Source organism: Vicugna pacos, unplaced genomic scaffold, assembly GCF_048564905.1.
Source record: "Vicugna pacos unplaced genomic scaffold, VicPac4 scaffold_19, whole genome shotgun sequence".
Taxonomy (NCBI): domain Eukaryota; kingdom Metazoa; phylum Chordata; class Mammalia; order Artiodactyla; family Camelidae; genus Vicugna; species Vicugna pacos.
The window spans coordinates 64,794,662-64,820,125 of NW_027328740.1; the positions used below are offsets into that span (position 1 = coordinate 64,794,662).

Below are 25,464 nucleotides of genomic sequence, written 5' to 3' on the forward strand. Positions count from 1 at the left end.
TCCAAAAAAACAAAGGCTATTCTCTATTATGCAACTTGCCATCTCTACAGAAGTGCAGATGAGCTAACATTTTTAAAGATCAGGGCCAGGAGAATAGGCTTTCCTGCAGATTTCAGGCTAAAGGCAACTTTCTTTTTCAAATGGTGCAGAGCTACCAAGTCTGAGCCTAGGAAACAGGGCACAGGTTTAAACTCAAAGGAACAGATTTAACATAGGGTAAAAACTGTTACATTTTATTACAATTCCGTTTCCAGCTTCATAGATAATATTAGTAAGAAATATGAGCAATTTTGTATTTTTGCTTCTTAATAACCGATAAGTGTACCAACTATATTTTGTGAGCAGGGATGCTGTGCAGGCATTGGGGTGACAGCAAACTCTTGTAGGGGGTGGCCGACCCTGCAACATCTCTGATGCCCCGTGAGTGTTGGTGAGGGTCCCCGTAGCCAGGGGCTCTCTTCAGGAACCAGCATATGGGCATTGACCTCTGGAGACCTCTTTTTCGGCTGCAGGAATTTTTTCAGATATTGAGATTGAAAAATCACTCCAGCTGGGAATAATTAGGGAAAAAAAAGAAAAGGAAAAGGGTTTGGAGTAGAGTAGAAGAGTAGGACATAAGATCACGGAGCCTGAGTGCTTGGCAGTGGGGCCTCGGGAGAGAGGGGAGCAGAGGTGGGGAGGGGCCTGGCTCCGGAACCAGCTCCTGTAATTGTCCCTGCACGCAAGCCACATAGCTTTAAATTGGCCTGGGCCACCTCTCTGGGCTGGATATCACCCTGGGCAGAACCGTGGTATCTGTAAAGTAAAATGACTTCACAACTATTGCACAGAGCTGCAGGTGTAAGAGAGCCTAAGCCTGTCTCAGAGTGCAGGGGACAAGCGGAAAGGAATGGCAAAATTTCCACTGACAATTGAAATTTTGTTAAATAGCCTGCTACAGTTGTTTGCATCACTTGAATGAATGCAGGCATATTTCTGTGGGCATTTATAGGTTCACTGAACCCCACCAGCCCCTCTTGCCCCCATCGGAGATGGGCTTTCTCAAGCACAGTGCCCCTCCTGCTTGGGTGGAAAACGCTGCTGGTCCTTGCCTGGGGCCGGGCTGCTGCAGGGCACTGAATCCCCGAGGCACGGCCTGTGAGACACGACAGGAACATCTCTGCTCTTGACTGGGTGCCTCCGTTTCCCCTGCAGTGTAAAAATGCCGATGACTGAGTTAGAAGCATGCTTCCAAGCTGTCCATGTCCTTGGCATCCAGAAGCGGAGCCTGGAAGCTTTCGAATTTATCCAGAATGCGGTTTACATTCACCTTCAGCAGGTGAGTGTATGTCCTTACACAAGTGGAGGAATTACTGCAGTTTTCCTGGAACTTTCTCACTACAAGTCCATTTGATTTTTCTGTGCTAGGATTCAGTATGGCCTGCTAAAAACTCTGGAGTGAAATCTTGAAACCCTGATGAAGAGCATTATTTATTTCATTTCTCTATATGATACTCTTTTACTTTTAAAATTCAGAATTTTTGGTTGTTTCAAAAATTTTTTGGGGGGGTTGGAGAATCATGTTTACTCTTACCATCTTTGCAACCTGTTGCTTTGTGCCTCTCACCTGTCTTCTGTCACTTGTGAGGCGGTTCCATTTGTGACCCTGTCTGGGTTGTTCATGTTATAAAACATAAAGCCTGTAAAAGTACAGTCCCTTTTCCTCCGAAGACATTCCACAAATACTTCTTTAACCTGGGTGTGGTTTTAAGAAGACAGAATCTTTAGAACATGTCCTTGCAGGTTGCTAGTGCAAAATCCCAAAATCAATAGTCTAGCTCAACATCTAAAATCTTTCTAATTTACCTTGGAATTGTATGGATAAGTGAAGCAGTTTGCTAAGAACTCAGACCAGGTTTAGAATACAGGTTGGTGTAGCTCAGCAGGTCCTCCCAAGCTGATGCTCTGCCAGAGGGCGGGGCCGAGGGGAGAGGGCGGGTCCTGCCCTCCCTGAGGTGACAATTTCATGGCAAAGACTTTCACCTGGTGAAGAACTTGGAGTTTCTTCTAAGAAGAGTGGGTCTTAAAAGAGTCCAAAAAGCGCGGGAGTGGCACAGTCCCATTTGTCTCAAGTAGGGGAGAGCGGCTGTGGGGCCACTTAGGAGACTCGTGAGTCCAGGTGGGCAGTGTTGGTGGCTTCCACTTGAGCGGTGGGACGGTCAGTGTTTAAAAGCGAACATATTGAAGGCATGTTTAGATGGTAAAAAGGAAAGGATGAAGGCTGGCTGTGAATGCAGGATGGAGTAAGGCCCAGGTTTCTGGGTGGATTAATGAGGTAAATGATGGTCCTTCTGTGCTCTGAGGAGGGAAAGCTGCAGAGGGAGTTCTGCGGAAAACTGATGAGTTCAGCTGTGGGTAAAGTGAAAGGTTGTTAGATGTGTGGTCTGGGAGCTCAGGTGAGAGCCAGTAGTGAGTAGGGGGAGGTGAGAGGGACTTTCAAATAATTTTGTATTGTGAACATACAAATAAGTATGAGTAATGACAGATTTAACACCTCTATATTCTGGATTTAAAGCCCAGTAACATTTTGCTATACTGACTGCAGAGGTTCTTAATATTTTTTAATAGAAATAAGTAGAAACAAAATAGTGGAGTTAGTGAGCATCTTAGAGTAGATGTGTGTCCTTGTATGTATTTTTATACCTCATCTGTTTATAACCATAATCTACAAAAAGTTATCTTGCTTAGCATAAGAGTTAAACACAGGGACGTGACACACATTGTTGGGGGTTGAAACTGATCTTCTCGGGCAAATTATGGACCCTCTCTTTGCCTTAGTTGCATCGTCTGTGACTGCCCCAGGGCCCCTCATCACAGCTGATTTCCTAGAGTAGATGTTGGGAGGGAGGCTGCTGAAGGGAGTAAGAGGTGGCAACTGCTAGGGATATTGAAGAGAGACAAAAACAGATTAAAGCCGATAAACTGAGTACAAATACCCTCTAAATAGAAGGAATCCCGCAGTGTTTTGAGCTGCTTATCATAAGGGAAAGAAAATCACTTGGATCCAAAGCTCTTGAGCATATGAGTATTGTGGGTGGGAGGGTGTCATTATAAAAGTGTTGAGAAAAGGCCTCTTTGTTTTCCTTGACATTACCAGTAAGGATGGGGAGCAGAAGCGAAACCCTCTGCTTCACAGTTGAAGGTGCTGTTTTGTGCGAAACTGACCAAAGTTTGGAAACCAGTCATCAGCGATGCTGGCAAATGAAGAGGCTTCTGGATTGGGTGGGGCACTTGCTGTGACTTCCAGGTGACCTGCTGGCTGGGGGCTGTGTGGCGGGCAGTAGTTTTGCAGGGTAGCCCGGGCATAATCCCTAGCTCTGATGCTGCTGGTCTGATTAACAGACCTGGGCGCACACTGTCCTAATGGGGCAGCTCGGGATGTGGCCCTGCCGTGCTGAGAGTGAGAAGAGGGCTCCCCTGAGGAGGTGTCCCTGCAGGGACTGGAAACGTCCTCCTGCAGGGGAGGAAGAGCCTCTGAGCAGCGGGCCGGATGCACAGGCAAGACCAGCATGAGCACTGATGTTTCCGGGAGCCGGAAGTCATACAGTGGCCCAAACGGCCTTGTTCCTCAGAGACTGGAGGAAATAGATGCTGAAAAGGCAGGCTAGGGTCAGACACTGTGGTGGGCTATGAGTCACAGGAGAGGATTGTTCAGGCAGGCATGAGACAACCCTGTGGGCGTCCCAGCTGGGGCGTCACGCCGAAGGGAAGAGCAGAGTTATAGACTTTGCCACTTATTACCTGTGTGACTTTGAGCAATATCACCCCACCTCTCTCTATATATATCTTCATCTGTAAAGTGACACAGTGACAAGGTCGTGTCATCAGAAGTATAAGCTTAGCTCTGATCCTCTTTGTCGACTCCTGTCAGTGCTTCCCTGCAAGGTTCTGCAACGGCTGCTTTTACCCTGAGACGGGAGGGCATAGAGGGACACTGTAATACCCGAGGGAAGGAAGGGGTTGCTTTAAAAGCAGACATGTAACAGCCTGCAGCTGCAGACCTGCAGGCAGTTTCGTTGACGGTCCTTGAGAGGACTTTGGAGGCCTTAGCGTCGTCTTAAGTCTTGTTTCCTCTTGGGGACGGATTTGCCTTTGGGGATTGATGTTGAAGATTTGAGCTTCTGCAAAGTTGTTTTCAGAGATGTGTATATACGTAAAATATCATATAAACTAAAATGATTTATTTAACGTGTGCGAATTTGTAGCTGTTAGGAACAGCTCTGTTGGCCTGGTCTCCACGGAGGACACCAAGGGTCAGCACAGCGTGCAGGAGGGCAGGCAGCCTGCAGTGCTTCTGCGGGGTGTTCTCCCCAGCAGGGTGCTCTGCTGAGTTGAGTCTTCTACGAGTTTTGTTGCCAGAGGAGCAGACAGCAAATTAATGAGTTCTAGAGGGATTGTATAATGACATGAAGAAATAGGAACCCGGAGATTTTCCGGACTAAAACACGCTTTGGTTCCTGATTCAGTGTGTTCCATTACAGAATTGATGAGTTGTGTCTATTCTGGAACGTCATTGAAATAAACGTTCAGCCTATATGTTAAGGGCTTTGTTTTATTTGGCTGGAGGACTCGAGCCGGGATGACAGCCTCTCAGATCACTCTGAGGGACTGCTCCCAAGAGGTAGGGGAGGAGCTAGGATATATAGAAGCTTACAACAAAGACCAGGTAATTGGAACAATAAAATATTGCTTGTTATCTAAAGAAAACCAGATATCTGAAGTTCAAGTATTTACTGCTTTTCTATGTATGGTGAGAAGCAAACATTTGAGTCATTGAATTCATTCCTTTGGCAAGCCCCTGGCTATCTAGGGCCAGTATCCTGTCCTTTCTTACTCTGAGTCTGCTCAGAGGGCACCACTGTGAGTGGCTGAGAGGCCGGGCTGTAGGCATGTACTCGCTGGGGGTTGGCAGCAGCCGCTGATGACTCGGATTCAGCATTCTTTGTTTACTGTCATGGTTGCAGTATTTTCATGCACATTGTAGTATTTTCATTCACAGTGCTCCCACTTGGTCCTAAATTTGACCAATATTTTGAGAGAACTTTCATGACCAATTTTGTCCCACGGTGCTAGGATGGCTCATTCCTAGTTCAGGTGAAGAATCTTCTAAGTTGCCATTCAAGGTGTAAGTTTTTTTTTGTCAGACCCTGTTGATACTAAAAGTTCTCTGGATCACCTGTCTTACTACTCTATTATGATCCAGGAAGTGTTTACCCATCTTTGCTCATTCCCATAAATAGAATCACACTATTATATTTATTTTATTCAGGGTTATAAATTTTATCTGTTTCTTCAAGATGTTTAGCCATCATCAATCTTGTGGGCCTAGTTACACATTGGGAAATGTAACAGACAACAATTTTATAAAATAGACAGGATATAAGTAATACAGCTAGTAACGTTAATAAAGTCACGAGTAAGAATTTAATAGTCGAGAAGTTGTATTTTTGGGTTAAAATTTTGCTTGTGTTTCTGAGTTTGATCCTATGAGAAAGTTCATATTTATGGTCAGGGTCAGAGCAGGTATTAATTGGCCAGTTGAAATCTCCCACCTTGTAAGATCAACAGTGGCCTAAACAGAACTATAAATTCTTTTTAGAATAACGTTTCTGAGGGCTATCTAATTAGAGCCTTGGAGTAGGGAAACCCACCAAGGTAACACAGAAGTACTAGACATAGGTAATTTATCATAAACTTAACAAGTGGAGTAGATCATAATCAAAGGTTGGAGAAATTATCAAAGTAATTGGTATACAGTCCTGGTCCGGTGTCTTGGGTCAGCTGTCTAGCTCAGATGTCGTCTTCTTCTCATCCTGGTCTGGTAGCTTTTTCTCCATTTGGGCATTGTTTTAAGGTGAGCAGCACTCGATAGGCCAGTGCAGTGCAGGGGATGTTTCAGATAGGAAATGAATCGGAGACTCCGTTTCCTTCAGCTTTGGTGTGTATGGTCTGGTAAAGAGTACCTGAAAAAGGGTCCTTCCATTCAGGTTGGAGACAGTTCTTTAAGTCATGCCTGTTGCAGTATGTATAATCCCCTGGCTGCAGGTCATGGGGCATTGGAACTTTACCCAAGGATAGATTTCTGAGCTTCAGAAACAAACCTAGAGTATCCTTTTCATAATTCAATTAAACCGTACAGTAATGTGACATGACAGCAAGGAATAATCTGGGAAGTGTCTTAGTAAATATGGACCTCAATTAACAAAACTAGAATTTAATATCCAGTAAAATATAATTTATTTTCTCTCTTAAGTTACCCTCAGTTTTCTCAAATATAGCCAAATCAAGATTAATTTTTTACAAGTTAAGTCTGATTATTTGATCATATAGGCTTTTTTAAATTGGCTGTGTTGGAAGTTTTAATACGGAGTCTCAGGGTAGAATGTTAAGGTTTGCTAAGGCCAAGAAAGACACGTCAAGGCTTTTCATGGGTTTCTGCCTTACAGATTTAGGTAAATTCTTTTCTCTTTAAAATCCTTAAAATATCTTTATACTCCTATATCTGTTAGGAGATGATCTCCCTAATTTGTTTGATAGAGCCACTGGGAACCTAAGTGTTTTTAGTCTCTTGAGGGATCAAATAGAGAGAAAAGATAAGTGTTCCAAGTGTGATTACATAGGTATAATTTATCAAATTGCTGTGAACCATAACTAGCTTAAGGAGAAGAGATTCTTTACGTCTGGGAAACAGGTTAAAAGCCAGTAGTATTTCAAACAATATCAAAAATTATAACCATATTCAGCAGGTTAATCAGTCCCTTGTAACTAATTCTTTTAATGAGAGTTTTCATTAGAACTTTAAAATGTCTTACCCAGTTTAGTTCAGTGCTATAGTGTGAAATTTATTAGGAATCAGTAAATCTCCTTGAAGAGAAAGCATTTTGCAAAACCATCAGAAGAAAACAATTAACTGTCTATAAATGACAAAAATTTAAAAGCATGGTTAAACACCGTTACACTATAATCAATGAAGAAATCTGTTCACTATACCCATAATTATCACTGGTAACATTTCAGATATACCAGAATTTTAGGGAGTCCATATAATTTCTACAATATCTATATTAATAATATTGTCTCATTCAATATAACCTTAGAAGATTTATGATTCATTTGACAATTCCATGTTATTTAAAATGCCAAATGAAACTTTATAGTTAAAAATCTCTCTTTGGGATGTTTCAGGGGCCTTCTGTAGCATCCCAAACTTAACTGGAGATTAAAAGAATTTTAATTAATTAAATTAATTTTTATTTAATTAATTAGAATTTTATATTTGGGGAGCTTTTTGAAAGATTTCAGAACACTTGATCAGATAAACATATAGATCACTGTAAAGTAGTACTAATTCATTAACAAGAAAATACGTCAAAAGTAAAGGCAGAACAGATCAGCTAAGTGGTATAAGAAGTTTTACAATCTGTTACTGAAGGAGGATTAACATTTTAAGAAAATTTTTTCCTCTTAACAGAGAGAAAAACAATTCTAATCTTGTACCAGCTTACTTCTAAGATTCATTTACGTTGCCCAATTTGTTTCTAAACTTAGCCAATTCTGACCATGTACAAAACTCTTCCCTCAGGGTTCCTTTTCCACAAGCCTTCCACAGCTTTCTATACTTATATTAGTGTGTCCCTTATTTTTCTTCTATTCAGAAGTAACCAGGTTCAGGAGAAAGTCACTATTTTTCATTAACAAAATATAATTCCATTCTTATACCTTCCTTTACGCATTTATATTACTTTCCTAGGATACTGAGATCATTCCCTTACTAATAGAGACTATTTCAGTGTGGCACCAACCATTTATTAATATTTCTATATACCTTTAGTTTCACTGTAAGAGGAAGTTAAATGTTAAGTAATTCGTATTTCAATGTTATTTTATCTGAAAATGGCATAGCTATTTAATAAAATCTTGTTATTTAACTTAATTTAGTACAACACTAGAATTTAAAGATACCAAACACTTAGAGATTATCTTAAACATACATTTTAAAAATATATTTTAAATATTTACCCAAAGCTCTCATCTCATTTGCATTTAATTTAATTAAAATTTTACCACAGCACATTACTTTTATTTTTTTTTTGACAAATCTGCAACAGATATAACAGGATCTTATTTGACTTTCATTAAACCTAGGTACAGTAAAGGTATTATACATAATATTGATGACTTTAAAGATGTCTATATTAATTAGAACATACTTAAACTAAACAATATCAAATATTATCTTAATATTGAATATTTTCCATTTCACATGACGCTGAAAGTCAATTTGTTCAGTTGTTATTTTAAAAATACTTAATGTTTAAGCTCTTATATTTTTACGTCAATTAAGCAGAGCTCTATGACTTTGAATTTTTTTTCTTTAGCAGTAGAAATATCTCACTTCTATAATGTGTACACAGGCTTATAATCAGAAAAAAGCTAGAGATCTCATAGCTTCACTTTAAAACTTACTTATAAGATAGGTATAATAATAGTTGGAGTAAGCTGAATTTGCTTGCTCAAATCATTAAGGCTTACTATTTATGAAACAGACAGTTAAAATTTCTTCACAATGTCTGAAGGACCCTTCAGAGTTCTGAGTTCTAATATGCCAAAAATTTCTTGGCCTTAAGGTTTATTTCGTTGAGCTAATTAGACTCAGTCCTAGGTCACTGTTTGTTGTATTTATATTTCTGATGTGCAAGACAAAGACACTGTCTTCCAGGTCCCCAGAGAACTGCTCTCTCACCCAGGCCGTATTTTATCTCCTTAAATGGCATTTTTGTATCAGTGAGAAGAGCTGTAAACAAAGAATTCCATGTTTTAAAACTTTAAGGCTTACTTAAATATGTCTTCCAAAACTTGCATAAGGCATTTAGTAAGATCTCTTTTCCTTGTGTTATAAGTTAAACCCAGGGTAAACCTGTATTTTTTTATTAGCCACTCAAATTAGTTTTTAGTTTTACATTATATTGGACGGCTTATGTAACTATATTGGTTTATTTTAATTTGTTCAATTAATATTTTCAGAGGGACAGATATGTGCCTAGCCTTATAATACCAAGAAGGGGAAGTGTTTTTCCTCTTAAACATATGTATCCCACAACACAAGCAAAAGTTTTGTATAAAGACCACTTAAATATACCAATTTCACAAACTTTTATCTCAATTTTATTAAATCTTATACCTTTAATTTTTATATTTATTAAGTTTAATCAATAATTCTTATTTCTAGAAGGAGTACCAGAAACCTTTTTTTGTGTGTGTGTGCATTGTATATAATTTTATAGAAGTCTCTAGGATGCCCAAGATTCAGCCAAAGAGCTTAGGCACTTCTCAGTTTTTAATTTCATTAATTGGTCTGTTATCCCAATTATTGATCAAGTATTTCAGTCTATATATACATATATTTCAAACTGTGGTAAGTAAAATGGGCTTGTTTGAACTTTAATCTTGGGGGGGAGTAGGTGAACTCTTTGGCCCTTTTTTTTTTAACTTTACGTTGTGTAGTATCAAAACCCTGTATGTAAATCCAAAAATGTCCATTTTATTTATTTGATTCAAAATAACCATATAAAAATATTTATCCTTTTGGGATAAGCCACTTATTTTTTTTTTCGACATTTTTACAATCATTTTTCCAGTTATTCAACCTAATTAACATTAATTATTCTAAGTTTTTATTAGCATATCTAGAAACATTTATCAGAAAGGAAAACACAAACGTAGCTTTTCAAACCAGTTTTATTTTTTTAACTAAGTTCTTAGGTTAACCATTAGATATATTTTTCTACATTTAAACTTGATTTTAATAGAAACCATAAAACAACTGTTTATAATGAGATCTCTTTAAACTTTCACCAATTAAAAAGTTTTTCCAAATTAAAAAATCCATCATATGGCCGTCAATTTATATACAAATATAATATATATATAGTGATTTTAAACCAATAAGATGCAGAGGCCCTTCCACATGAGAGTCGGGGTGTTGCCTAAATAAAATTCAAAGGTTTACTCTCCAAAAGCTAAAAGCCTTTGTGGTCCAGGCTGATGCAGCAAAGTTTAAGATGGCAAAATATCTGAAAATTGGTACAATCAAAGAATTGCTTAGAATCCCAATTTATTTGCGTGGCCACCATATGTACACAATACTTGAAACTTGTGTATGGTGGAGTCCAAGGTTTCCTTTAAAAAATAAACTAAACATACATATACATACATACACACACTTAAAACACCCAGAGAAAGATAAAACATTTACATTTCAAGGACACAGGAAGAGAAATCCAAGTTACCCCTAAAGGGGATTTTGTTTTTATAAGTTCAGAATTCCAAAAAATGTTTTTATCAGGCCTGGTTAGTTATTTTCAGAGTGAGTTTTTTTTTTCTTATTCCCAATTAATGTTGTAAATTTTGTATGTACATAAACCTGGCTGGGGTAATAGTTGGAGACTGGCAATCTGTCATTTCTTTTTCTTTTCTTTTCTGTTCTTTATTTTTTTTTTTGAAAGTTCTATTCCCCATTGTAAGGTTGGGTTCTCAGAATAAATTTGCTAGTAAGATTTCCCACAGGGACAACTCTGTGTCATGAAGTCTTTGTGTCTACCACTCCTGGAAGATTCTCTGTCACCCGAGAAAGCTGTTACCAGCCAGGAGGATGGTCCGAATTTTGGAGTTGAAAGTTTCCTCATAAGAGTTTTACTTTTATCCTGAAAAATTCAATGGAGGTAACCAAATTGAGGAAAATATTAGACCAGACTCTTACCTAAACACTCAGTCCTGAACCCAGTGTCTTTCAACTTGGACTCACTCAGGATGACTCCACTGGGTGAGTATTTTCCTCATATGTTTCCACCAGCCCCACTTTGGACATATCCTCAAGGTGGATATTTCCTGTTATCTTTCAACCAGGCCCCACTCAATATGTCTCCACTGGGTGGGTAATTCACCTCAGTTTCTTTCAACTGGAGGGCCACGTACCTGGATACACCGCCAGATAAAACTTAGGATCATCAACCAATATGTGAGATCCGAGAACCTAGAGAGACTCACCCAAATTCATCTGGACTCCCCGAGGAGGTGGATGGGCACAAAGGGCCACTGCTGGTACCAAGGCTCCGGTTACTTGGAGAGTTCAGGTGGAGAGAAATCTGCTGTGGTGCTTCATGGTGTCCAAAACTGTTGACTGAAATACATGTGCAGCCTAAAAGTTAAGAGTTATGTTTCATTTGGCGGGAGGACTCGAGCCAGGATGACAGCCTGTCAGAACTCTCTGAGGGACTGCTCCCAAGAGGTTGAGGCAGAGCTAGGATATATAGGAGCTTTACAACAAAGACCAGGTTGTTGGAACAATAAAAGATTGCTTGTTATCTAAAGAAAGCCAGGTATCTCAAGTTCAAGAATTTAGTACTTTTGTATGTGTGAGAGGAAGCAAATATTTGGACTCACTGAATTCATTTTTTAGACAAGCACCTAGCTATCTCGGGCCAGTAGCCTGTCCTTTCTTATTCTGAGTCTGCTCAGATGACACCATTGTGAGTTGCTGTAGCAGCTGAGCGGCAGGCCTGTCCTAGCTGGGGGGTGGCGGCAGCCTTTAATGACTTGGTATCAGTATTCTTTGTTTACTGTCATGGTTGCAGTATTCTCATTCACATTGTAGTATTTTCGTTCACAGACTGATTATGGATAATCTGCAACCTTGGAAAGCAACCGAGATGGAATTACTGCAGGTACCTTCTGCTTTAATAAGCCGTGTGCAAACATAAACAGGGAGGAAGCATACACTTGGATTTGGAGGTGTAGGAAAGGGATCCTGCACATTGCAGGAGAACGCAATGCAGAATTCCTTAAGTCCACCTTTCTTTACTGTAGTGGTTTCTGAGAACAGTTTATGGTAATTAACCAACATTGACAAACTGCACAAATTGCATTTAAGAGCTGGCCGGCTGAAACTTGTGTATTGGAGAGGTGGAATTCAAAGGCAAGTGGTCAGGTGGATTGGAGAGAGATGGAGCCAAGGCCTGGCCCCAGATTCCGGTTTAAATTGCCATTTCTTCACCATAGGGCCTTGGAATAGAATTCAAAATCTCTTAACCTGTTGGTGAATCTGTGAAATGGGCATAATATTCGTTTCACCCTGGGATTGTTGTAAGATCTAAAGAGTATTATAGCACACATGAAGCACTTAACCCACTGGCACTTAGCAGTGTTCACTGTGTGGGGCCGCCCCACTTAGCATGTGTCAGAGCCGTAAAGGCAGCATTTGTCTGTTGAGGATGCACTTGCAGCCCCTTGGCTAGGTTATGAATTTGGTGATTTCCTATAATCCTTGTAATTCTATGTGCCATGGACAGTTATTTTCATGGACAGATGAGGAATCTCGTGGTAAAAAGACTGTATAATTTTGCCCAAAATCAGACCATAATTTTGGGTGCAGAGGCCTCGGTTCAGCATGGGCCCCTGGGCCTTCTGCCCTCTCTGTTCAGCACCAGAGCCAGATATGGAGTCGGCTGTTTCCCTGCCCAGAATATCCGGCAGGCCGCAAGACACATCTGGCCCTGTGCTGCTTGAGCAAAAACTCCGAAGGAGAGACAGTTACAAAAGGGATAAACATAAAAACAGACGACAGCAAATTGTGATCAGCTCTGAGAAGGAAAGGAACATGTCTCGCCGTGCAGAGCTGGGAGCTTTCCCGTCTGGGCTGCTCTGGGGGTGTTCATCTCAGCTAAACAAGTTCTGCTGCTGCACCAAGGCAGGAAGGCAGGGCGCGTGTGGCCAGGTAGACAGGGCCTCGTTGATCTTACTCATTCCCCATTAAGCGACAGTTGTCTCGGGCACTTAACTAATAAACAGATGTTGGCCATAATCATCACGCACTTTGCTTGGTAGTTTTATTGGCCCCAGCATTGAGATGAGGTCATTGAAGCTGGGGAGTTTGCTGCATGCCCGTGATTACCTTGCAAATACCCCAACTGTTCTTTCAATCTAGACTGGTGTGGCTGTCATGTCCCAGCCCTGTGAATGGCATCGTGTAGCTTCTCCCAAGTGGCCCAAATGACTGACATTGATATGCTTAATTCGTTGGAAATAGTATGTGACAATAATAGAAAAAGGTAGTAAGAAATTGTTTGGAAAACTGGAAAAAACCTTTTCTTCCCCAGCTGGGGGAGCGTAACCTGTATCACTCACCATACTCACTGCCTGTCACCTCCTCCCCGCCGACTCCGTGTTCATAAGCCACACTGAGTCTTGGGAGAACATTTTGCCTCATGACACTTTTGACTAGGACCTGCAAATTCTTTGTCCCTGGTTAACTCTCTCTTCAAAGCCATTCAACTTTTTTGCAGGCTCCTCCACTCAGATGTAAGAATAGCCTCTTTAAACTTCTTGATGCAGCTCCTTAATGAAGATCTTGTGATGGAAACCTAGCCAAAACTGGGATGTATGCATATAGTGACTGCAAACTCAGCACTTTGTTAGTTCAGAATCAGAGGGGTGAGTGACTCAGGAAATGCTTTTTTAAGGTAACAAGGGGAAAGTGAAAGGACGCTTGCTGTGTGAGAAAGAAACATCTCAATCACAGCCAGTAAGGCACCTGTGTTCAGGATGGGGTGTGGCGAGTGCAGAGTTCTCACAAAGAAAATAGTGGTGTGATGGGAGCGAGGACAGTTGGGTACTTCATTGGGGAGGAAAAAAAGTGGGCTGAACATTTCCTTGTTGAACAAGAGGATTGTGACATGATGTGCTTGTATTTTGGAGAGAAGGGTTTTGTGGGGACAAGCCTAGGAGTACACTGTATGTCTGGGGAGTTAGCACAACAGAGAAACACAGAGAACCGGGCAGACCCCAAGACCCATGCTGGGGGAGAGGCTGCCCACCAATTGGAGCCCTGGAGGCTTCTTCTGTCCCTTAGCTGTGGCCTCAGACCTCCCTTCACAGCCCAGTCCTGTTGATACAAGAATAAAAAACGTTGGGCATGAGAAGGGCTGTGTCCCAGGCTTTCATTGAGCCCCTGGGATGTGCCCCACCAGATTTTGTTCCTTAACTTCATGCAGTAAAGAATTCAAGAGCAAGCCAGTGTTGAGTAAAGGTAGATTTATTCAGAGAGATACATTGATAGGCAAGAGAAACTTCACGAGGTGTGGGGGTTTGATGCTCATATTAGAAGTAGGTACACACTCCACACATTGTGGGCCTTCCCCAAAGAGGGAGAGAGAGTGGTGACCGCGAGGTGGCGCTGTGTTGCTTGTTTTCTTGGGCTTGGTGGTTTCATATGCTAATAAGTAGAAGGACCAGCCTTAGGGCAAGGGGCTAGGATTCCCAGGGAGTTGGCCATTTCCCACCCTTTGACCTTTTGTGGCTAGCATTGGGACTGCCATGTTGCCTGGGGCATGTTATTCACCAAGTTACTATTACAATGGATGTTTACTGAAGCTCAAGATCTGCTAGAAGTTAAATCTCTTCATCCTGAGCCTCAAGGCCTATTGGGGTTTGAATCCTTTAACATTTTGATGTTAATTGCTGTGGCCTTCCTTGAATGGCTGTGCTCTTCCCCCTTCCATCCTGTCTCACTGTGATGACACAGAGACAGCAAAGATCGGGCCCTACCTGTGCTCCTGCATTTAAAGGTGGGAGGTGTGAGGTGGGCTTATGATGACCCTGAATGGTAAGAAAAATGTTTCAGATTTTCCTACGTGAGACATGGGGACCTGACAGCAACCTCCGCAGATTTATCTCACGGGCATTATCGCTTGTGTTGTTATAGAAACAACAGGCAAGCCAAGAAACAAGTATAACTCACAAGGTTGTAGTACTGAGATTTATTTCGCTGGCACGCTCAGAGGGGCTTCATTTCCAAAGCTCTGAGCACCTCCAAGACGTGCACATGAGGTTTTATAGGGTTAATTACAAGTATGGGGCTATTAGCCAATAAGGCTCAAACAACAAAAAGCAAGGAATCAGTACACTGAAGCTTATCAATTTGGAACAGATCCCGTTACTGACAATTGTTGTCCTTGGATTTACGTGTTAGCTTATTAGCCCATTAAACTGACACTAAACTTCAGGTTTACCAGGTAGCTCAGCAAAACTTAGATCAGTAAACCGACACTTATCACACTTAAATTTGTGACTTAGCTTGTTAGCCCAGCTGGGGTTTTCCTTCACAGTGTCACTTATATTTTTTATTTTTCTTTTTATCTTTTTTAAGTATTTAACCCAAATTTAATATCAGGGTTCTTTGGGAAAGAAATTTATCTTTATCTTTTCTTTGGGGTTCTTTTGGGGGGGAGGTAATTAGATGTATTTATCTGTTAGTGGAGGCCCTGGGGCTTGAACCCAGGACCCCGTGCACGCTAAGCACATGCTCTACCACCGGCCCCTTCATCATTTTCTTTTTGCTTTAGCTGCCAAGAATCTTACAGCTGAATTTGTAGTCGGCCTTTAACACTTGCCCTGACTTCATGGAATCCATTTTTATGAGTTTATCTCCCCGTGGTTTCATTTAAGTATTGAATCTCCATTTTCTCTTCACTCTCCGTTTTGCATTTTTGTTGTTATGGTTGTTAAGCTGTGTTTAACAGAATTGTTTAAATTCTCTTTTAGCAAGAGGCTGAATGTAAATAAATATGTAAGCAAACAGCACAATTAAATGCTTTTATACATTCTGAGCTGTTTAGTAGTAACTTAAAAACCGAATTGAATATTAAAGTGATAGCATTTTAAAAATATTTTTTAATTTTTCATAAAAATATAGGTGATTTAAAATATGATATTAGTTTCAGGTGTACAATAGATGCTCCATTTATAGTTACTGTAAAACATTGTCTGTATTCCCTGTGTTGTAAGATACATCCCTCTAGCGTGTTTACATTACATGTTGCAGTTTGTATAAGAAAGTTGGGTAACGCAGAGTGTGGAACGTGGCTGTGTATGACTCAGGTTCACACTCACCCTGCCTGTCAGAGCTCAGGCCTTCACTCCTTTCTGCAGGGGAGCGAGTGGAGGCAGCTCTCATCAGCGCTGGCACCACCCTCTGAGTGGCAGTGACAGCAGTGACTGTGTGTGGACGTGCAAATTGTTTTTCCAAGAGCTTTATATGCGTTTCTGCATTTAATAATTAAAGCCCTCCTGTGAGGAAGCGTTTTTAATGCATAATACATTTTATTTTGATATTGATAGATTTCAAACCTCTGGAAAATTTACAGTAGTACAATAAACGCTTAGATACAGTTCACCTTATAGGGCACTATTTGGCTTTCTGTGTCTGGCTTATTTTAGCATAAAATTTCAATGTTCTTCCATATTGTAGCCTGAATCAGTACTTTATTCTTTTTGTTTGATAATATCCTTTTCCATTTTCTTTGGTTTTAGTTTATTTAAAAATATTTTCATTGAAGTCTAGTCAGTTTATAATGTTGTGTCAGTTTCTTGTCTACAGCACAAGACTTCAGTTAAAAAGGAACATACCTGCATTCATTTTCATACTGTTTTTAAACATAAGTTACTATAAGATATTAAATATATTCTCCTGTGCTATACAGTATAAACTTGCTGTTTATTCTTTACATACTCAGTAACTGCAAATCTTGAACTCCCAATTTATTCCTTCCCCCACCCTCCCCCCTCTGGTAACCACAGTTTGTTTTCTGTGACTCTGTGTCTGTTTCTGTTCTGTAGATAAGTTTATTTTTTTGTTCCTTTCTTTTTTTTTTTTTAGATTCCACATGTCAGCAATCTCATGTGGTATTTTCCTTTCTCTTTCTGGCTTACTTCACTTAGAATGACATTCTCCATGTCCATTGATGTTGCTGCAAATGGCATTATTTTATTATTATTTTATGGCTGAATAGTAGTCTATTGGACAAATATGCTACAACCTCTTTATCCAGCCATCTGTTAGTGGACATTTCGGTTGTTTCCATGTCTTGCTATTGTAAATAGTGCTGCTGTGAACATTGGGGTGTAGGTGTCTTTTTTAATTAGGGTTCCTTCTGGATATATGCCCAGGAGTGGGATTGCTGGGTCATCTGGGAGGTCAAGATTTTGTCTTTTGATGAACCTCTATACATTTTTCCACAATGGCTCCACCAAACTGCATTCCCACCACAGTGTAGGAGGGTTCCCAATTCTCCGCAGCCTCTCCAGTATTTATTGTCTGTGAACTTCTCAATGATGGCTATTCTGACTGGTGAGAGGTGATATTTGATTGCAGTTTTGATTTGCATTTCTCTGATAATGATATTGAACATTTTTTCATGTGCCTACTGGCCATTTGTGCGTCTTCATTGGAGAAATGTTTCTTTAGGACTTCTGCCAATTTTTGAATTGAATTGTTTGTTTTTCTTTCTATTAAGTGTAAAAGCTGTTTACATATTCTGGGAATTAAGCCCCTAGCAGTTTCATTTATTGCAAATATTTTCTCCCATTCCATATTTTGGTTGTCTTTTTGTTTTGCTTACTGTTTCCTTAGCTGTGCAAAAGTTTGTAAGTTTAATTAGATCCCTCTTGTATATTTTTGGTTGTTTTTCTATTGCTTGAGTAGACTGCTCTAGGAAAACATTGCTGAGATGTATGTCACATGTTTTGCCTTTGGTTGCTTCTAAGAGGTTTATAGTGTCTTGTCTATATGTTTAATTCTTTAACACATTTTGAATTCATATTTGTGTATGCTGTGAGGGAGTAGTCTATCTTCATTGATTTACATGCAGCTGTGCAGTTTTCCCTGCACCATTTGCTGAAGAGGCTGTCTTTACTCCATTGTATGTTCTCACCTCCTTTGTCAAAGTTTCAATGACCAAAAGTTTGTGGGCCTATTCTTGGTAAATGTGTTTATCCGTTCATTGATGGATGGATATTGTTAGTAACTTTTGGCTACTCTGAATGATACTGCTATGAATATTGATGTGAAATTTTTATGAGAATATGTTTTCATTCTGTTGGCTGTACAGTTGGCCCTCCATATCTGTAGTTTCCACTACATGGATCCAGATGGCTGATTGTAAAGGGACTCGAACATCCTTGGATTATGGTATCCAGGGTGTGGGGTTCCTGAAACCAACCCCCCAAGGGTATTGAGGGATGACTCTACATATAGGAGTGGAATTGCTGAGCCGTATAACTCTAAGCTTTTGAGGAAATACCAGGCTTCTCCAAAGAAGTTGCACAATTGTCCCTTTCCCCTGGCCGCATATGAGGTTTCTCTGCCTCCTGAATGACATTTGTTATTGTCCGTGATTTGGTAATAACCATCCTAGTGGGTGTAAAATGAGATCTCATTTTGATTTTGATTTGTCTAGTGATGTTGAGCATCTTTTCATATGCTTATTGGCCATTTGTATATGTATCTAAATTCGTGGTAAATTTAAAAATTGGGTCTGTTTTATTGTATTGTTCAGTTGTAAGAATTCGTTATATATCCTGGATGCTACTCTCTAATTAGATACATGTTTTGCAAAATTGTTCTTCTATTCTGCACATTGTCTTTCACTATATTTTTTTAAACATTAAAACAATTTCTTTACAGGGGAGGTAGTTAGATGTACTGATTTATTTTATTTTTCTTGCTAAGCAAGCACTCTCTGACTTGAGATACCCATTTCCCCTGTCATTTCACTTTCTTGATGATGTCCTTTGTAAGAAAAGGGTTTTAATTTTGATGAAGTCCAGTTTATCTGCTTTTTTCTTCTATCACTTGTGCTCTTTGTATTGTATCCAGGAAACCAAAGCCTATCCTAGGACCACAAAGATTTATACTGTGTCTTTTTTAGAAAGTTTATAGGTTTAATTTTTACATTTCTGTCTGTGATCTACTTTGTTTTAATTTTTATTTGTTATATAAAATATGGGTGTTCAGATTCCAGATTGATTCTTTTGCCTGCAGACACCCAGCTGTCCCTGCACAATTTGTTGAATAGACTATTCTTTCAATGGGGTGTTTTTGGCCCCCTAGTGGAAAACTGTCTGTAAATGTAAGTTTTTCCCCGTGGGTTTTTATTGTGTCTCATAGATTTATTTATCCAAACTTATGCCAGCAACATACTGACTTATTACTGTAGCATTTTAGTACCTTTTAAAGTGAGTCCTCCAACTTTACTCTTCTTTTGCAAGGTTGTTTTGGCTATCCTGGGCCCCTTGCACGTCCATATTAATTTTGGGATCAGTTTTTCAATTTTTGCAAAGAAGTCAGCTGGAATTTTGATAGGGATTCCACTGTATATGTAGATCATTTTGAGGAGTCTTAATATTTTTAATAATACTGTCTATCATTCCATGGAAATGGGATGTCTTCCATATATGTAGATCTTTTAAAATTTATTTTGGTGATACTTCAAAAAGTTCAATGTACAAATCTCGTAAATTTTTGTTAAATGTATCTCTCATTTTATTTTTAATGCTGCTGTAATTGGAAATGCTGAGTTTCTTATGGGTGGGACTATATATCAATCTTCTTATTTCTAGAATTCCTTAACAGCAATTACCCTAGTTATATATTTGCTACTTAAATCTATCCACAACAATTCCCCACCCCGTGTTATAAGAAACCAAGACCCAAGTTAAGCTACCTGAACACCTATGTGGAAATGTGAAATGAGACCCTTGGGTGGGGCTTTGTGCAGATGATACTGGAGCTTATTCAGGATGGCTTCATCGTAATTTCTTTTAAACAACCCTTTCGGTGTATTTAGTCAGATACATTAAGAACATGCCCTTTTGATGTGCGGAGTAGCTAAGACTATGATTTTCAAATAATTTCTAGTGAGAGTGTTGTTCTTGAAACCTAATTTGCATCAATCTTTGAAGATTTATGTTTCAGGGGCTTTGACTAAAGAACACCTGTCTTTAATCAATAACGACAACTAAATGCTCAAGCAACATGTAAGAGCTTGAGCAAACTGCCCCTACCCCATAGTGCTGGGTGGCTGCAGCTGCAACTGGAGTCAGCGCTTACCTATCCCAGTACGCTTGTGTTGATCTGCTCAAAGTGGTTCGTCCAACAGTTTGTCAGTAGTCTGTTGGACAAAGTCATTAAAAATTGATTGAAGGTTGCTGGAATGCAATATAATCTTATTAATATTAATTAAGCACATATTGAGTGCTTATTGTATGATGGAATTGTCCCTCAGCCTCACATGAATATTATTTCTCATAAAACCTCACATATTTCCTTGTTAATCTCACTTTACAGATAAGGAGACAGACAATTAGGTCTTCTCTCTTTTGGGGGAGCTCATTATCAATGATGGGAAGTTATAAGGAAAAAGATATTGATTCATCATGAGAAAACATTTTTCTGAGGGTCAGCAAAGAAGAAGATGAACACTGAAGAAGGTGATCATTGTTCAAGTGAGACAAGCCCTGGGTTGTGCGGAGTCAGCATCCCTGTCCTAGAGAAGGCACGTGTAGAGCTGCGTACTGGGTGAGGCGGCGCGGCCGCGCAGGGAACGCGGATGCTGGGCCGTTGGGCTGTGCTCAGGCCCGGTGGGGCTTTCTCCTAAGGGCAGTGGACCATCATTGACAGATTTTATGTTGGAGAGTGGGGTGCTCTCGTAGTTCACTTTTGTCTTGTAGAATGCTTGGAAACATTTAGAAGGCTTGGCAGGAGGTGATGTGATGAGTCAGAGTAGGGTGGCTGCGAGGTGTAGCAGTGTTCAATTTTCAAGTTGTTTTCAGGCCCAGGCTTGTGGCTCAGTAGCCGTGTCAGTTTGAATGACGCACTCAAGGAAGTGAAAGAATTTATCTAATCAATTGAAGCAGTGATGTACCCAATTCCCAGGACTGTTGTGGAGATCCAGTGAGATAACGTTTGCAGTGTGCAGCATGGTCCCAGCACAGAGTCAGTGCTGAGTGAGTGCCAGTGAGTATCTGGTAGGTCAGGTGTGGGTGGTGGGACTCGGTGTCTGAGGATATCTGGGCCCTGAAGGAGGGGTCCATTCACATCTGTGAGTGATGGGTCTGAGTTGGGAGAGGCACGGAGAACTTAGCCCCGGACCAGAGGTCCTGGGCAGGACGGCTATTGGAGGAGCACCGTGAAGTCAGCTCTTTGCAGGTGGAGTTGGAGGTGCCCTTGTGACATCTAAGTGCAGTGTCACGAGCTGAAAGAGGAGGTCTGGGCCAAGGCTGTGCATTTTCGAATAATGTCAACTCCTGAGGACACCGAAGTATTGATCACTGAACGGAAGTCATACTTTACAGGACAAATGAATAGTAGTATCACCTCTGTCATCAAAGCTCACGTCTATTTATTCATCACTCAGTTTGCTAATTGGGTACTTACAGAGCTCACTTCACCGTCCTCCCGTGGGCTCAGGCTCCACAGAAAAGAGCTGGTGTGTCTTCCTCTTTTCCAGAAGAAGACACATTTAGCTTGTAGACTTCTGTACCTCGCCAGACTTAGGATATTAGTTTGTTGGTTTAATTGTATTTTCTGTTGGCCATGTCCTGACAGGAGAGAAATTTTACCTCATGGTCATGTTTCAATTAGCTGTTACTGAGAATTGCTGATCTGATACATAGTGTATGTATTATATTAACTTTGTAGAGTAGTTATCATTTTTCTGTCTTTGCCCTTTAATTTTGATTGCCCCTTCAGTGTTCTATCCTTTTTGGGGCCTTATTTTTTTTTAATTAAAAAATGTCTGTTAACAGTTAAGAAAACAAAAACAAAGAAAAAATGCACATGGGAGCTAAATTTAGAAAATGTCTAGTGTGTTTTCTTTCTCGGCAATGGAGGGTTCTAGAAACTCGTGAAAACTTTCATTACACAAGTTCCTTAAAATGCTGATTAAGAAATAAAACCTTCCTTCCTCATCTTTCAAGCTGCACAACAAATTGTCAAGAAAGTGAGGGGAAATTCTCAGAAGCCAAGACAAATGAGAAAGCAGGGTTTCTGGGAGATATGCGAGCCTTAGAATCCCTGGGGTGCTGGTTCGATCCTGAACTGATTTTCAGTTGCCTTGACAGGAGGGCAGGATGTGAGCCCCAGGCCTCTGACACTAGGAGTTGGATGGGGGATCATATTATGGGCCAAGCCCATCCTGAGGATCTTGGTTTACTAAAGGGTGAAATAGGAAAAAAAAAATTCCTCAAGGCAAGAAAATAAGGAAAGTCAATTTTGTTGGAAGAGGGGAAAAATAACAAATCCAAAGTAAGGATATAGTTTAAAGTTGTTCTGGCATGAGAGTGACCACAAACACCTGGCAGAAAAGCACAGCTACTCCTTGATTGATAAGTTGTGTTTTGAATGAATCAGTGAACAGCCATTCTGAAAAAGGCCTCCAGAGTCTTGTGGATCAAGATACTGGACAGCAAACACCTCCCTTCCAAGGTCTCATTCAAATAACCAGAAAGGTTTTAAAGGAAAGAAGCCATGATCATAGTTTTATTTATTAACATTTCTATATGCTACGAATTCAGAGGTGACTATGTAGTTGTCTCCTCTATTATGGACCTTACTTTCTCTTTGGGGAGACAAAATGACATAGTTGGTAATCTTGGTGGAGGGAGGTGTTAGTCTGTTGCACTTAGCCAGGAGAGGAGATTAAGAAAACAGTGAAGGGTGGGTGAAATTTTTAGCTGAGGACAGTCTTGTTCACTTGGCTTTTAATTGCAGGCTCAATGAGCTGTCACTGGAGGGACTAGATCTTACAGAGGATGGACTTAGCTCAGGCCTCATTGGAATGGACAAATGAACCTGGAGAAAGACAGTCAAATCTGTGCAGACATTAAAGTTCACTTGAACGTGCTGCATCCCTGAGCCAAAGATAGGACAAATATGCAGCAATTCTTGAGGACAGAAGAGTGGTTTTTAAGGTTCTCCAAGAATGAATCCCATGGAACCGAGATGGCCAGTTGTCAAACTGAGACTTTGTTCTTTGGACGGTGTACCCAGCAAGGGTATTGGCCTTTTATATGTTTCCATTTGTCTTTAATACATGTCTGTTGATGAGGACATGGGCACAAATGTTTGACACCTTGTCGAGGCGATTTTGGATACCTGCCTAGAAGCACGGGCACAGTTGCGGCTGCTTCATACATCTTGCAGCCCGTCCCTTTCCCCGGCTCCGTGATCACGGCAGAGTGGTTCCTTGTTGACCTGTCCGTTTCCTCTGTGACATCATAACCCATGAAAAGACCGGAGCATATTAACTTGGCTTTGTTAAAGTCAAAGAAACAGATCAAATATGGAGTCAGATTTGTTCTTTCCTATTTCAGTAGTACCATGGAGATGGCAGTTTGGGCAGCTTTTTGTAGTGTCCTGGAGGCTTTCTCTCTCAGCTTCTGGGCGCCTCTATTGAAAACCCTTCATTGCTGTCTGGCCTGCTGGTAATGCACACTGCCTGTTTTGCCCTGAAGATGTGTTCTGTTTATAAACTCATCTCTACTCCTTGGAAAACAGCTCAAGAAAAACTCAGTTGGTTTTCCACCAGCCATGGGCAGGGGTGAGGTATACCATGTTATTATTTCATAAAATAATAGTAATAATAGTAATAGTAATAGTACTAGAAATAATAATAGTATTATAATAATAATAATAATATAAAAGAAGTCTTAAAACAGGACTGAGCACACTGGAGAGAGTCAATAAATGCTTTCTGGCTTAAATCAAAAGTGATGACTTAGTGATTCCATGGCTGCTGTATTTGCTAAGCTAGTTACTCCTTTGCTCCATTACACATTATTTTAACTGAAAAAGAAATGCAAGCAAATGGTTAAAAAAAAACTCAGACAGAGCACAAAAATACACAAGTGAAAGAAGTTTTCCCTCATCCTCTGTTCTTTCAGCCCTGTCTGGAGATGCCACTGTTTACTATCTTTTGGTTGCTTTTCCAGATATGCTTTGCACATTCCCACCTATGTATGTAAATTCCTTTAAAATTTTAGTTATTTTTAACTTAAAGAGATTTAAATCCTCAAGTGGCTTCTGCCCGGGTAATAGAACAGAACAAATCTGACTCCATATTAGATCTGTTCCTTTGAATTTAACCCTATGCTCTGTCTCCTAGGCTTCATCTTGCTTGTAAAAAATTGTTGCCTAGAGCCTGAAATACACAGGAGAGCTTATTCTGAAGCTCTGACCTTTAAGGATATTTAACACTTTTTCATTCATTAAAAGATAGCAAATTGCAGAATAGAAAATAACGTTTGTTTTGTTGGAGATTTACAGGGATCTGACCCACGCAGATAGCTGTAAGAACAAATGATTCTAACAAGAAGGAATTCCTACACTAAGAAGTTTGCAACAACCAAGCGCGTAGGAAAGGAGCCTGAATTGTGACTTGGGGAGATGGTTTTCCAGAACATTAGTTTGCCAACTAGGTCTACAGAAACTTGCTATTCCAAGCCCCAACATCTGGTTTCCAAACTTATTGGCCTGTCCTGCACTGAGGAGAATGAATTTGGACTTGGTAACACTCCTATCTACCTAGAAAGCTGGGCACTGGAGCTGAGTGTTATGGAAACAGGCCAGCCAAGAAACAAGCACCAATCGGAGTGCTGGAGTACTCAGAATTATTATGCCGGCGGGCTCAGAGGGGCTTCTGCTCCGAAGTTCTGAGCACCTCCAAGACGTGCACATGAGGTTTTAAATACTTCAATACAAGTAAGGGGATATTAGCCAATAAGACTTAAAGAACAAAAAGCAAGGAATCAGTACACTGGAGCTTATCAATTTGTAATAGATCACGTTACTGACACTTGTTGAGCTTGGAATTACGAGTTAGGTTGTTAGCCCAATAAACTGACACTAAACTTCAGATTTACGAGATAGCCCAGCAGAACTTAGATCAGTAAACCGACACTTATCACACTTAGATTTGTGACTTAGCTTGTTAGCCCAGCTGGACTTTTCCTTCACATGAGGACAGCTCTCCCACCCCCAGGAAACCACTGTGAGCCCTTGATGTTTCCACTAGGGTGGGGTATGGTTTACCCAGGAGGGATGGGGACTATGCACCAACACTCAGGCAGTCTGCTCTGTCTGGGGCTCTGATCTTGTACCACACCACTCCCCCCAGCCCAACACCTGGGACAGTGGAGCTAAGGCAGTGATCCTTCCTGCCTGTTTCCCAGCGTGTAAAAGGGGAATATGTGCTCTTCCCAAGGAAGTTCTGAGCGACAACACCTGCGGGTGCTTGGTTCTCAGAGCAACAGAAAACCCAGCTCCGCATGGGGGCAACGGGTGTGATCCCCGTAGTGTTTCTGCAGAAGCATCTGATGGAGGGCTGGATCAGGGAGGTAAAACATGAGCTGCGAGACTTGAACGGTTACAGAAGGGTACAGAGGTAGGTCTGCCATCTCAGGGTGCCCTAGAGGTAAAGCTTTTTCTCTCCAACTCCGCTACGACACTCCCCTATCCAGACCCATCCCTTCTCTGCTCTTCCTGTCCATCTGTATCCCTCCACTTTTCCCCTCTTCTCCACCCGCTCCCATCTT

General features: G+C 40.6%; 1 protein-coding gene across 1 annotated transcript in view; it reads left to right on the forward strand.

Moving 5' to 3' along the window:
• Positions 1 to 25,464, forward strand: part of LOC140693124 (uncharacterized) — an 843,637-nt gene that overhangs the window by 290,583 nt on the left and 527,590 nt on the right. Inside the window, exon 2 of the mRNA XM_072957183.1 lies at positions 1,195 to 1,318. Within this exon, the coding sequence (XP_072813284.1) occupies positions 1,242 to 1,318 (77 nt within the window). The 5' untranslated portion in view covers positions 1,195 to 1,241. The remainder of the gene's footprint in view (positions 1 to 1,194; positions 1,319 to 25,464) is intronic.